We start from the raw sequence: 13,461 nt of genomic DNA on the forward strand, positions 1-13,461 counted from the left end.
ATTCAGATCTAATGAAATGATGGAGGCTGTTTCCTACCACGGTGCTGATGTGTGACTAACAAGGCTCATGGTCTCCAGCAGACAAGCGCCTGGAATGAGGTGAGCTGAGTGTTGCTTTGGTGGGTCTGTGCCCACGTCATGCATCAGGATTCATGTTGGCAATAGTTCATATCTCTGTTCTTCAGCCTTCATCACAAAGCTGTGAAGGAAAAACAAACATCTAACAGGATCTGATGGATGCAAAGTTCACTGAGCTCTTTGTCATTTACAAACTTGTCCAACCAACAAGAGCACAGATGAAAAACACAGTGACAGTTACAGGATTTTGCCATATATGAGCATAGATGACTTTCATATAGATTTTCAATGCAGGCTTTGGTGAGCCACTGGGTTCTGTCTAATAATCATCTCAGCATTTTACAATAGAACAGCTCTTTATTAGCTCTGCATTTATTGTTATTGGACATGAAACAAGGAAGCTGTTTCTCATTGGATGTTAGTTTCATGTTCATCAGGATCATTTTCTAAAGAGCTGATATTGAGACCATTTACTGCACTGGCTGCACATCCTGTCTACATTTCTCTGTATGTGCTGTGTTTAGACTCACAGAGAAATGACTCAACCAGCTGTGTTTGACTCTATGAAAGGTCAGTGTGTGTCTGCACACAGACTGTTGTGTTGGACTGTTATTCAGTTGTCTGCTGAATGTTTTCAAATGTCTGCATCTCAGCTGTGATGAGGCTGGGGGTCATGGGAGGCCACCGTAGCAGCCTCTTCAACATCATGACATCATCATAAATGCTGCTGGACTGTCTGATGGGCTGACGGTGAAAAAGCCGTCGGGAAGGAAACAGAAGACGTTTCAGAGGCTGCAGCAGATTTCTTTGATTCGGGGCCTTTTTCAGCTTTATTGGACAGAGCAGTGAAGATAAGTGACAGCAAAGCAGAGAGAAAGGGGGCGTGGCCCGGGTCAAAGCCAGGCCAGCTGCTCTCCACCTCGTGGTCACCTGCTCATCCTAGTGAGCTCCACCAGCAGCCCTTTCACACACTTTACACTGTCAAACACTGTGTGTGGACCTCAGCTAACAACAGGCTACATTTAAGTCTGGACTACATGCTTTTATATTGTTTTTATTCCATCAGCAGCTCAACATCATGAGCAGCTTTGACATAAAGACATCAAACTCAAGCTGACTTTAAACTACTTTTAATACAGGGGCTCAAAAACAACAACATCTTTATTATATATCAGGACACAAAGTCATTTCATCTCAAAGGGAAACAGCTTTATTTGGAATAACCAGCACTATCAACTGGTTTGGGATCTCCACCAGTTTCATGTCTTTGCAGCTTCTCCAACAAAGTTCCTGTAAAATCAGCATGTTTGTCTTTATTGGTTTGATAGTGATTGATTATTCAGTCCCAATCTGCTGTCATCTAAAGAACAAAATGATGTTTCTATGAGTCACAAAGCTCCAGATGTTGTCGGCTTCACAAAGAAAACAAAGAACTTAAACACAAAGTGTTTGGAGCCAAAATGTTCCCAAGCTGCTCTTTTTGAAATGGCAGAGGTACAGTGGTGTCTAACAGCACACTGTGGAAGGCAAACATGTTATTGTTGGATGAAACTTCATGAATCCTTTGTAGATTTGAGCTGTTGGAGCCTTTCTTTTCTCTTCAGGTGTACAGATGCTGAGGAGGCAGGTGAAGCAGGTGGAGCTGTTGTGATGCTGGCAGAGGGTGTGTCTTAGTAACTCTGTGAGGCAGAACTGGATCCAACATTGTGGATGTGTTGATGTTGGAGCCATTAAGAGTCTCTGGCCACACTGTAGGATTTCCCTTTGATCCACTGTGGGGGCATTTTGGAGTCTGTCAGTGAAACTCTTCATGTTTGTGTTTGACTCCAGTTTATAGAAACAGAGAAATGTGTCATGCTTTTGTTCGGCCTCCACAAATACACACATTTGTTCATTGGTTGGACTTTTTGGAAGGAGACACATTGAAAACCATGTTAATAAGATCTTGTTGTTTCCTGTGGATCCGACACAGAGAGTGGACTTCAGACAGAAAGCGTGGAAGAGATTTTAGAGGCCGTGTGTGGCAACAGGAAGTTTCTGTGTGTTTGCTGATCTTACATGTGGAAAACAACACGTGATGTTTGTGAAGTTCTACAATTGATTGATTGATTGAATCTTTATTTTGAACATGTTGAAAAAGTATAAAAAAAAAATAGAATTAAAAGAGACAAATGAACAAAGCAAACAAAAGGAAAACGAGCAACCACAACTCCAAATAACGTCCATGTTCAAAAAGGAGCAGGAAGAAGCATAAGCTTATTTAATCCCACCCCTTTTCCACTATCTAGTATCAATAGACTACAGAAATACCTCCTTGTAATTACATTATATGTTATGTGTAATTTTTTTTTTTTTTTTTTTTTAATATATACACATATATGTTTCTATCTATCCATACCTACGTATATACACACATACGCACATATACACATTTTCAATAACCCCATTAACACCTGAAGGATACACAACCTACAATTTTATATATATTTAATATATATATATATATATATATATATATATATATATATATATATATATATATACATATACACATACACATATATATATATACATACATACATATACACATACATATATACCCATACCAACAAACCCGTGCATGCGCACACACATGAAAATATTAGACAAGAACACCCTATCAAATCTCTACCTTTTCCCTGTACCCTGTAAAAACCATATCCTTAAACCGCTTTTTAAACTGCGCCATGCTTGGACATTGCTTCATATCTTTACTTATCTTCACTCCACACACAGAGATGCAAAAACTTTTTAATGTTGTACGGATACGAGGATGTTTTAAATTTAATTCCCCCCTCAAATTGTATCCCCGTTCCCTTTTAGAAAACATTTTTAGAATATTGTCAGGAAGCAGGTTATTTATTGCTTTATATATAATTTGTGCTGTGAGAAAATGAACCAGATCTGTGAATTTTAGAATTTTTGATTTTAAGAATAGTGGATTTGTATGATCTCTGTAACCAGTTTTATGGATTATCCTTATGGCCCTTTTTTGTAATATAAAGATTGATGATAGCGAACATTTGTAAGTATTGCCCCAAACCTCTGCACAGTAATTCAAATACGGTGCAATCAGGGAACAATAGAGAATGTGGAGTGATTTGTGGTCCAGAATGTGTTTTACTTTACTCAAGATTGAGACACTTCTTGAAATTTTGTTATGTATATGATTTATATGAGACTTCCAGTTTAATTTATCATCTATAATCACACCAAGAAACTTATGTTCAAGTACTCTTTCAATTTCCACACCATCTACATGAATCTGCACTTGTGCATTTCTAAGGGAATTCCCAAATAAGATAATTTTAGTTTTACTTAGATTTAGCGATAGTTTGTTCCTGTTAAACCATTTTTTAATTTTGCACATTTCTGAAGTAATTGTATCCAGCAGCTCCTTTAGATTCCCCTCAGAACAAAAAATATTTGTGTCATCTGCAAATAATACTAATTTTAATTATATACAAATTACATTACAAATATCATTTATATAAATAATAAATAATTTTGGACCCAGTACAGAGCCTTGTGGAACACCACAAGCAATGTCCAAGCATGATGAGGAATGGACACCCAGCTTCACAAATTGTTTCCGGTCACTTAAATAATTTTTCACCCATTGCAGTACAACCCCCCTAATCCCATACCGTTCCAGTTTATTAATTAATATGTCATGATTGATTGTGTCGAATGCTTTCTTGAGATCCAGAAATACTCCAGCTGCATACTGTTTCTGATCTATAGCATTCGTAATCTCCTCAATTGATTCGATTAATGCCAGAGATGTTGATCTTTTTGATCTGAATCCATATTGACTGTCAGAGAGTAATTTATATTTATCTAAGAATTTGTCTAATCGTTTATTAAACAGGTTTTCTAGGATTTTGGAGAATTGTGGTAGTAAAGAAACAGGCCTGTAATTTGTGAAGTGGCGTCTATCCCCGGTTTTATACAGCGGCACAACTTTAGCTATTTTCATTTTGTTTGGCACTTTTCCCGTCTGAAATGATAAGTTGCAAATATATGTTAGAGGTCCTACAATTCCTTCAATGACCTTCTTGACGATTTTCATGTCAATATCATTACAATCAGTGGATGTTTTATATTTACACATGTGTACAATGTCAATTATTTCTTTTTTCCTCCACTGATGTGAGGAACATTGAGTTAGGGTTCCTATCAATCAGGTTTTCACTACAGTCTACTGATGGCAGTGACTCAGGAATTTGTTCTGCCAGTTTTGGTCCAATATTTACAAAATAATGATTAAAGCTGTTGACCTTATCAGCAGTGTTTTCCATAATATTGCCATTATCGATAAAGTATTGTGGATAACTTTGTTGTCCAGAATTATTTTTAATGATACCGTTTAAAACATCCCATATTCCCTTCATATTATGTTTATTGTTGTTCAATATTTTACTATAATACTCCTTTCTACATACACGTATAATATTGGTCAACTTATTTTTGTATTTTTTATATTTATTTTCAGCATCTTTTGTTCTTTGTTTTAGGTATTCCCTATAGAGTGTATTTTTCTTTTTACATGCATTTTGTAAACCCTTAGTGAGCCATGGTCTATCTGAATATTTGTGCTTTCTGTTGTATTTTATTGTTGGACAGTTTTTATCGTACAACTCCATGAATATTCTTAAAAATATGCCATATGCAATATCAATATCAGCTTCTTTGTACACCTTGTCCCAGTCCTGATTTAATAGATCGTTCTTAAATGCAGTCATAGTTTCTTCTGTCCTTACACGTCTGTATCTCAGTTGTTCTTCATGCTGATTTTTCTTATAATTAGTGTCATAAACTGCAAAAACTGGTAGGTGATCACTGATGTCATTAATTAATATTCCGCTCACAATGTTGTTTTCCATATTGTTAGTGAAAATATTGTCAAGTAAGGTGGCACAATGTGGTGTAATTCTGCTAGGCCTGGTTATTTTAGGATGTAAACTCAAACTGTACATAGTGTTTAGGAATTCGTCGGTCATTTTATGCTTTTTTGGATTCAACAGGTCAATATTAAAATCACCACAGATAAACATAACTTTTTGATTTGTTTTAGAGAATATTTCCTCTATGAAGTCATTAAATACTTGAATACTAGAGCCAGGTGTTCTATATATACAGCTAATTATTACATTTTTTTCTTTTTCCTTATAAATTTCAATTGTTATACATTCTAGTAAATTATCAATTACAGTTGTCATACTTTCTACCACCTTGTAATTTAGGTTTTTATCCACATACACAGCTACTCCCCCTCCACTCTTGTTCCTTCTATTTACAAAATTCACTTCATATCCCTCCAGTCCAAAGTCCATTCCTTTCTCCGCATTGATCCATGTTTCAGAAATGGCAATAATTCCAAATGGATTTGTCAACTCATTTAGATATTCCTTTATATTGTTGAAGTTGGCACACAGACTTCTGCTATTAAAATGGATTATTGATAATTTATTTTCCGTGTTGATGGTGTGCTTAAACTGTTCATCAGTGAAGTAGCAGCAGTTACAGCTGATGTTGTAGAAGAAATTATTTTCCGGGTCTATATCCTTTTCTAAGTCTAGAACATTATGGTCTGTGTATCGAAATGTTCTCAGTTCCAGATTATCATAAAGAGAATTCCAATGAGTTATGTTGATATTGTTGCCGGATGCAGATGAAGTTCTTTTGGACTGTGCCATGTGTTGTGTTGTGTGTCACGTCACATGTGTATTCATACCTCCAGAGTAAGTTGACCTCAGTATTTGTCCAGCTCTTCCATATTTCTGATGACCAACACTTTGGCTTGTTCCGGTGTTCCATTGAGTTTAATGAATACTTTGCAGTTGGTGGTCCATGTATTTTGAATTTTTCCCTGTTTCTTCAAGTAACGTGCTTTCCTGGCAATGTCCGCATTTCTTTTTATCAAATGTTCGTTCATGAAGACATCGGATCCTTTCAGTTTCCTTCCTTGTTTTAACAGTGCTGTTTTCTGTTTTCTGTTTGCAAATCTCACAATGATGGCTGGTTTGTCACTGTCATTTTTTCGGGGTAGAGGGTGGCAAGCCTCAATGTTGTTATAATCCACTTCCACACCTTTGGACCGTAGAAAGGTAACCACTTGATGCTCCGTGGAGTTGACATCTTCCTCTCCTGGCCCTCCTACATTGTCAGTGGCGACCGCCCGGGCGTATGACCGGGGTTTGATGCGAAGCCCCGTGATGATAACATCGTTCATCCGGGTGTACTGCTCCAAATCCGCCACTCTGTTCTCCAGGTACGCCAGCCGCCGATCCTTCTCGGCGTTCTGGATGCGGAGAGCCTTAACTTCCTCGACCAGGTCCAGGATGGCTTTCTGCTGCAGTTTGACAGTAGAAATCTCCTCTGTCATAAACTCCAGCGACTTCTTAATATCGTCTCCTTCCTCGGCTGACAGAACTTTTTTCGGGCCCATGCTGAGAGACGCTCTCGTAGCTTTGCCGTGACGACCGGCTGATCATTGTTCTCACAGCATTTTGAGTGGGAACAGTTCAAACTGGGAGTAGTGGGAGTTATTTACTGATTGAAACAAGCTGAATGTTTCTGTGATGATGAAGATCAGCAGCTCAGCTGATCAATGAACTGACATCTATCAGTCGTTTCATGAGATGAAGTCATCAGCAGACATTTGTTCTGACTGTGTGATGAATGTCAGAACGTCAGGGCTCTGCTTTAGTCACTGCTTGATGATCATTGGCTCATTGTTGAATCCAGGGGCCCAGTCTGACCTCTGACCTTTGCTGCAGGTCTTCTGTGTTATCTCCACTTTCATGTCTGATCTTCTACTTGTAGTCCTGTGTCTACATATACAGTGGCTTTCAAAAGTATTCGGCCCCCTTGAACTTTCCCACATTTTGTCACATTACAGCCACAAACATGAATCAATGTTATTGGACTTCCAGGTGAAAGACCAACACAAAGTGGTGCACACGTGAGAAGTGGAACGAAAATCATACATGATTCCAAACATTTTTTACAAATAAATAACTGCAAAGTGGGGTGTGCGTAATTATTCAGCCCCCTGAGTCAACACTTTGTAGAACCACCTTTTGCTGCAGTTCCAGCTGCCAGTCTTTTAGGGTCTGTCTCTGCCAGCTTTGCACATCTACAGACTGAAATCTTTGCCCATTCTTCTTTGCAAAACAGCTCCAGCTCAGTCAGATTAGATGGACAGCGTTTGTGAACAGCAGAAATTGAAATTGAAATTGCAGTGAAGTCAGCTAGAAACTTACAGTGACGTGGACATCATGCAAAGACTGCCAGACTCTGTAATACTGCAAATGATCAGTGACTCAGGTTAACACTAAACTTTAAACGGCACCTCTGTGTCTCTGTGTGCTGAACATCTAGGATTGAGTCAGGCTGCATCAGCTGAAGCTGTTATTTGTATATATCAGTATTTTTTTATTCAGGTGTGGGGAAAATACGTAAGACTGCAGTGAAGCGATGCACCAGATGAATCCCTGGCCAAAGGTATCGTACTCAAATCAGACTACTGATCCAGCCACATCAGCCTTTTGTGAGGTCTGTTTAAAGTAGACTAAAAGTGAACTGCAGGTTCCTGAGAGGTGGACTGTGAGCACAGAAACACATGTTCATACATACAGCTGCAGCAAACTTACATTAATTTTAAATAGATTTGTTACTCTGATGTCTGTCTCTGTGTTAGTCCTCTGACAGACTGGTGACCTGTCCAGGTGTGCTCTACCTACTACTGGGACAGGTTCCAGCCTCTGTAATAGAAATGTTCTGTTATTCTCATTTAAAGTGTTTAAGTGCTTATGCATATGCTTAGTTGTGACACTGTTACTGTTCAGTGAAAGTTGCTAAAACTAGATGAACTTACTTCAGCAGTTTGAGAAAACAACTCCCTTTACAGGTGCTGATAAGGCCAAGGGCACAAAACAGCACAACCATTGATGCGTTAGGTTTCATAGCGAGACACGTGAAGTGTGGTAGGATCAGTTTGTAACTTCCTCCCTCTTCCTTGGAAGGCGTAAAGGAGGAGGAGCACGACCTCTGTGGCAGCGCTGACATGACTGAACTGTGATGTTTGATGTGTGTTGGCGCAGTAATAAATAGCTTGATCACAGCTCTTTCTGTGTTGCAGACTTTATTTAAAAAATTCCACGAAACCCCCCCCCCCCCACTGTGAACCTGAATTGAATATTCAGAAGACATTTGTTTAAATAGTTCTACAAATCTGAGCTGTTGGTGTGTCCTTGGATTGTGTGGTAATAATATTAGAGCCTGCAATCTTTCTTACTGGATCTCTACTATGAGTCATGTTACCTGAGATTAGTTCTATGTTTACCTGTCAGCCTGGACGAATGTGCTGTGTGAAGAATGTAAATGACATCAGATCTGAACTGCTTACATCTAAGGAGCCTGTTCATATTTAATTGTAATATGAACCAATGATTTTCTGATTGATTGCTGATATATACAGTGGGGCAAAAAAGTATTTAGTCAGCCACCGATTGTCATCATTTTAGGTGGGGGAACTTGCACAGAGGTCAGTAATTTGCACCAGAGGTACACGTCAACTGTGAGAGACAGAATGTGAAAAAAAAAAAAAATCCATGAATCCACATGGTAGGATTTGTAAAGAATTTATTCGTAAATCAGGGTGGAAAATAAGTATTTGGTCAATAACAAAAATACAACTCAGTACTTTGTAACATAACCTTTGCTGGCAATAACAGAGGTCAAACGTTTACTATAGGTCTTTACCAGGTTTGCACACACAGTAGCTGGTATTTTGGCCCATTCCTCCATGCAGATCTTCTCGAGAGCAGTGATGTTTTGGGGCTGTCGCCGAGCAACACGGACTTTCAACTCCCGCCACAGATTTTCTATGGGGTTGAGGTCTGGAGACTGGCTAGGCCACTCCAGGACTTTCAAATGCTTCTTACGGAGCCACTCCTTTGTTGCCCGGGCGGTGTGTTTTGGGTCATTGTCATGTTGGAAGACCCAGCCTCGTTTCATCTTCAAAGTTCTCACTGATGGAAGGAGGTTTTGGCTCAAAATCTCACGATACATGGCCCCATTCATTCTGTCCTTAACACGGATCAGTCGTCCTGTCCCCTTGGCAGAAAAACAGCCCCATAGCATGATGTTTCCACCCCCATGCTTCACAGTAGGTATGGTGTTCTTGGGATGCAACTCAGTATTCTTCTTCCTCCAAACACGACGAGTTGAGTTTATACCAAAGAGTTCTACTTTGGTTTCATCTGACCACATGACATTCTCCCAATCCTCTGCTGTATCATCCATGTGCTCTCTGGCAAACTTCAGACGGGCCTGGACATGCACTGGCTTCAGCAGCGGAACACGTCTGGCACTGCGGGATTTGATTCCCTGCCGTTTCACCAGGTCCCCCCGTGTGGTTCTGGGATCTTTGCTCACCGTTCTCATGATCATTTTGACCCCACGGGATGAGATCTTGCGTGGAGCCCCAGATCGTGGGAGATTATCAGTGGTCTTGTATGTCTTCCATTTTCTGATGATTGCTCCCACAGTTGATTTTTTCACACCAAGCTGCTTGCCTATTGTAGATTCACTCTTCCCAGTCTGGTGCAGGTCTACAATACTTTTCCTGGTGTCCTTCGAAAGCTCTTTGGTCTTGGCCATGGCAGAGTTTGGAGTCTGACTGTTTGAGGCTGTGGACAGGTGTCTTTTATACAGATGATGAGTTCAAACAGGTGCCATTCATACAGGTAACGAGTGGGGGACAGAAAAGCTTCTTACAGAAGACGTTACAGGTCTGTGAGAGCCAGAGATTTTCCTTGTTTGAGGTGACCAAATACTTATTTTCCACCCTGATTTACGGATAAATTCTTTACAAATCCTACCATGTGGATTCATGGATTTTTTTTTCACATTCTGTCTCTCACAGTTGAAGTGTACCTCTGGTGCAAATTACTGACCTCTGTCATCATTTTAAGTGGGGGAACTTGCACAATCGGTGGCTGACTAAATACTTTTTTGCCCCACTGTGTATATATATATATATATATATATATATATATATATATTTATTTTATTTTATTTTTTTATTTTTTTATTTTTTTACATACATAGTTTTTTGTTGCCTTATGGTTCCAAGCGCTGTCACCAATCTTTGCATTTTGTTATTATCTCATGACACTTGTTTAATCAGCTACCATCTCTCCTGTGGACTTTTTAATGTCTACAGTCTCAGACCAACACAGCCCTGCCCTTCCCATATTAGATTCTTGATGAATGTGTGTTGTTGTTATTCAGCCTGGTTCAATGTGCCCCTTTTTAACTTTGAGCACCCGCCCCTTTAAACCTCTCTGCACAGCCCTGCACTGAACTCACTATCTTCTCCCTCTAACAGCCTCCACATGTTCTCACTGTAATTTCCCCTCATGAATGAATTTATGCTGCACTAATGTGAATGTTTGCAGGGAAATCAAACGCATTTCACACGCAGTACTCGAGCTGACTTACCTTTGTTTGAATGACGACTTGTACGCGCTGACTCCACAGATAAGGTACGAAAATATATCAGGCTACGTCTTCAGGGTTTCTACTCCACGGCCGTATTTCATACGGGTCCACATTTCCACTGCACGCTATTTTCTGCAAGTACCGCCGCTTCGCCTCTGGACGCAATCGGTCTCTATACAGTCCGTTCTCTTTTGAGCTGCTTTTAAGCATCTTGTAATCGTCGTTCCAACACAGTGTGTTTGTTTTGATTCGTAGACCTCGAAAATGGTGCCGCGCTCCCACAATGCATTGCGGCGTGACGTCAACTCCAAAGCCCTATAGAACATGTTCTTTTTCATTGTCAAAATTATCAGGAATAAAGAAGAAAACGGATTCAAAACCTGTGGAACCTGCCAAAAAACAAGTTTTACTGCAAAGGATTTCTAGATGTGAAGGTTTTGTGGCTTTTTTCAGTTTCTAAAACAAACTCATTTGTACAGAAGGATATGAGGATGTATATGTCCGGTGGTGGGTTTTTTTCTTCTTGATTTAATGTATTCATTTATCTCTTCACTTAATCTTTCTTTATGTTTTTTTTTTTTTTTGATTTGGCATGAGCAATTTCCGGTCCTCACTCCAAGCCAGTTGGTGGCGGTAATGCACCACATGTTCTATCACAGCTGCGTCCGAGAGGACAGGAAACGTCTGTATGCGTCTGCAAACCAGGTAACTACACTCAGCTGAGCCTCTCTGCTAGTCGTTATTAGTTGGTTTTGCGTCACTTTCTCTCGGCTTGATAAAGGGCTGTATAGAAATCTCTGGTACGTAACATGTAACGTCATTTTTAGGGAGCGTCGCAGAGAAGTGAGGCTGTTTCTTTGTTTTTGTCGAGTTTTGATTGAAGACATGTTTCCAGTCCGTTTTTTACTCGTTTGTTTTTTCATTAATAACTTTACATTATCACAGAGAACAAGAAGGCGCTTTGTTTGTCACATTCACCTTATGTCTGTGAAGGTTCTCAGTCATCCAGGTCATCGTAGTCAAAGGAGCTTGCAAAGAAAAGCGTCTGGACTTCTTTAAGTTACTTGAAGACGTTTCACCTTCATCCGAGAAGCTTCTTCAGTTCTAAGGTCAAATGGTGGAGAGTCCCAGATATAAGCCTAGTGGGAGTGACCCCCCACAGAGGGACAAAAGGACCCCCTGATGATCCTCTAATCACCTGAGCCAAGGTGTGAAACTGGGTGTGGGTCCCAATCAGCCAGTTTCGGGTGTGTTCATTGTGAAACCTGGCCCCACCTTATCATGCGAATTCCTGAGGTCAGATGGCCCAGGATGTGAGTGGGCGTTAAGGCGTCTGGGAAGGATCTCAAAACTGGATTATAGATGGCAGAGAGTTGGTGTCGTAAACCCCGCCTCTGTTCAAAGATGGTCGCTCACAGTGGACATAGATGGCTTCTTTCACTCCTCTTTCAAACCATCTGTCCTCTCTGCCCAAAATGTGAACATTAGCATCCTCGAAAGAGTGTCCTTTATCCTTAAGATGCAGATGGACTGCTGAGTCTTGTCCTGTGGAGGTGGCTCTTCTATGTTGTGCCATGCGCTTGTGAAGTGGCTGCCACTTGGCAGCCACAGTGATAAATGGCTGAGATGGCTGCAGCTGTACGTGTGAGGTACCTACATGTTTCAAGATGAATTTGCAGAGATGTCATGTTTGGTGCTTACAGACATCACACTGCATTTTGTGATTTCGTAGCTATTGTTGTGATATTTCGGAGCTTCCCATGATCACCGTGACAGTCATTCATTTTAACATAACCTTTCTATTCCTTTCAGGGATCCTCATTTTTTTGGTGAGGAAGATCAGCAGCTGTGTCGACAGGCAACAGGTAACGGCATGCTTTTCTGTTAGTACTGTAGACCTTGGTCTGGTGCTCTTTTTTAGTTTAACACAGTATTTTCATTTGCCGAAGTGTAAAAAGCTTGTTCCAGGAGAAACAAACTTTAGTGAGTTCTGCAAAATGATTCCCACCATTGCACACTCTGTCAGCCTCCAGTGTGCCCTTTTTTTGTCCTTTAACTGAAGAAAGTCGGTAGTCAGAACATATGAGATAAGTGAGATCCTCATTTTGCCTGCTTATTTCAAGATACAACATTTTCACAAACTGCTGTAGGATAACCTTGCTATTTGTCTTTTCCAACACTTCTACATTCATCCATATTTCCTTGTCTGCTTCTTTCCAGGTGAAAAGTACCTGAAATGGGTGAAAGATTTTGTTTCCAAAAACAAAAGCATGTGCGTTCACCTGAAGAAGCCAAGTGGTGCTGACCTGTGGATAGAAGAGCTTGAGAACACCAAATACAACGGGGATGATGATGAAGTTAACGCCTGGGGAAAATTCTACCTTCCCGAGATTGTAAAAATGCAGGTTATTGGTGTGGTAAAGGGCACCTCATGTCCATGTGACGAGCTTGTGCTGATGACGCGTGAGGACAAAAAGCTGTACGGCTATGACGGAGAGGAGCTGCATCTGGTGGCTTCCAGTTTCCTGGAACTATGTGACAAAACGATAGAGTATCCAGCATCCAAGCGCTACTACAATGGAGAGGCCTTCAAAGATATGGTGAGAAGTTAGACTGCTAAGAATAAGACTGGGGATGCCTAGTGTTAGAGATCAATCACCTGAGCTTTTCTTTGTATTGTTGTGTGTTCTGTTTAGACTGAGGAGGACTGGAAAAAAGTTAAGATGAGTGATGTGGGGAGGAAACTGCAGGAAGAACATAAAAAGCTGGTAAATGAAACCCAGTCAGCGTTCGTAAGCCTAATATCATAGGTGGGTATTGGAGCTGAGTATC

The 13,461-nt window shown here is 40.3% G+C and overlaps 1 protein-coding gene across 1 annotated transcript; it reads right to left on the bottom strand.

Moving 5' to 3' along the window:
• Nucleotides 1-5,557: 5,557 nt before the first annotated feature.
• On the bottom strand, nt 5,558-6,587 carry LOC146576976 (uncharacterized). Its single transcript, XM_085251690.1, has one exon. The coding sequence runs from the start codon at nt 6,566-6,568 to the stop codon at nt 5,873-5,875; it is 696 nt and encodes a 231-aa protein (XP_085107816.1). The 5' UTR covers nt 6,569-6,587; the 3' UTR covers nt 5,558-5,872.
• Between the last annotated feature and the right edge of the window lie 6,874 nt (nt 6,588-13,461).

Source organism: Mchenga conophoros, linkage group LG3 (assembly GCF_057382185.1).
Source record: "Mchenga conophoros isolate Kocher_MC1m ecotype Shallow Benthic linkage group LG3, M_conophoros_male_GT1.1, whole genome shotgun sequence".
Classification (NCBI taxonomy): Eukaryota; Metazoa; Chordata; class Actinopteri; order Cichliformes; family Cichlidae; genus Mchenga; species Mchenga conophoros.

Bases quoted from the DNA above. Each gene is read 5' to 3' on its own strand.
- LOC146576976 (XM_085251690.1), bottom strand. From the start codon at position 6,568: ATGGGCCCGAAAAAAGTTCTGTCAGCCGAGGAAGGAGACGATATTAAG.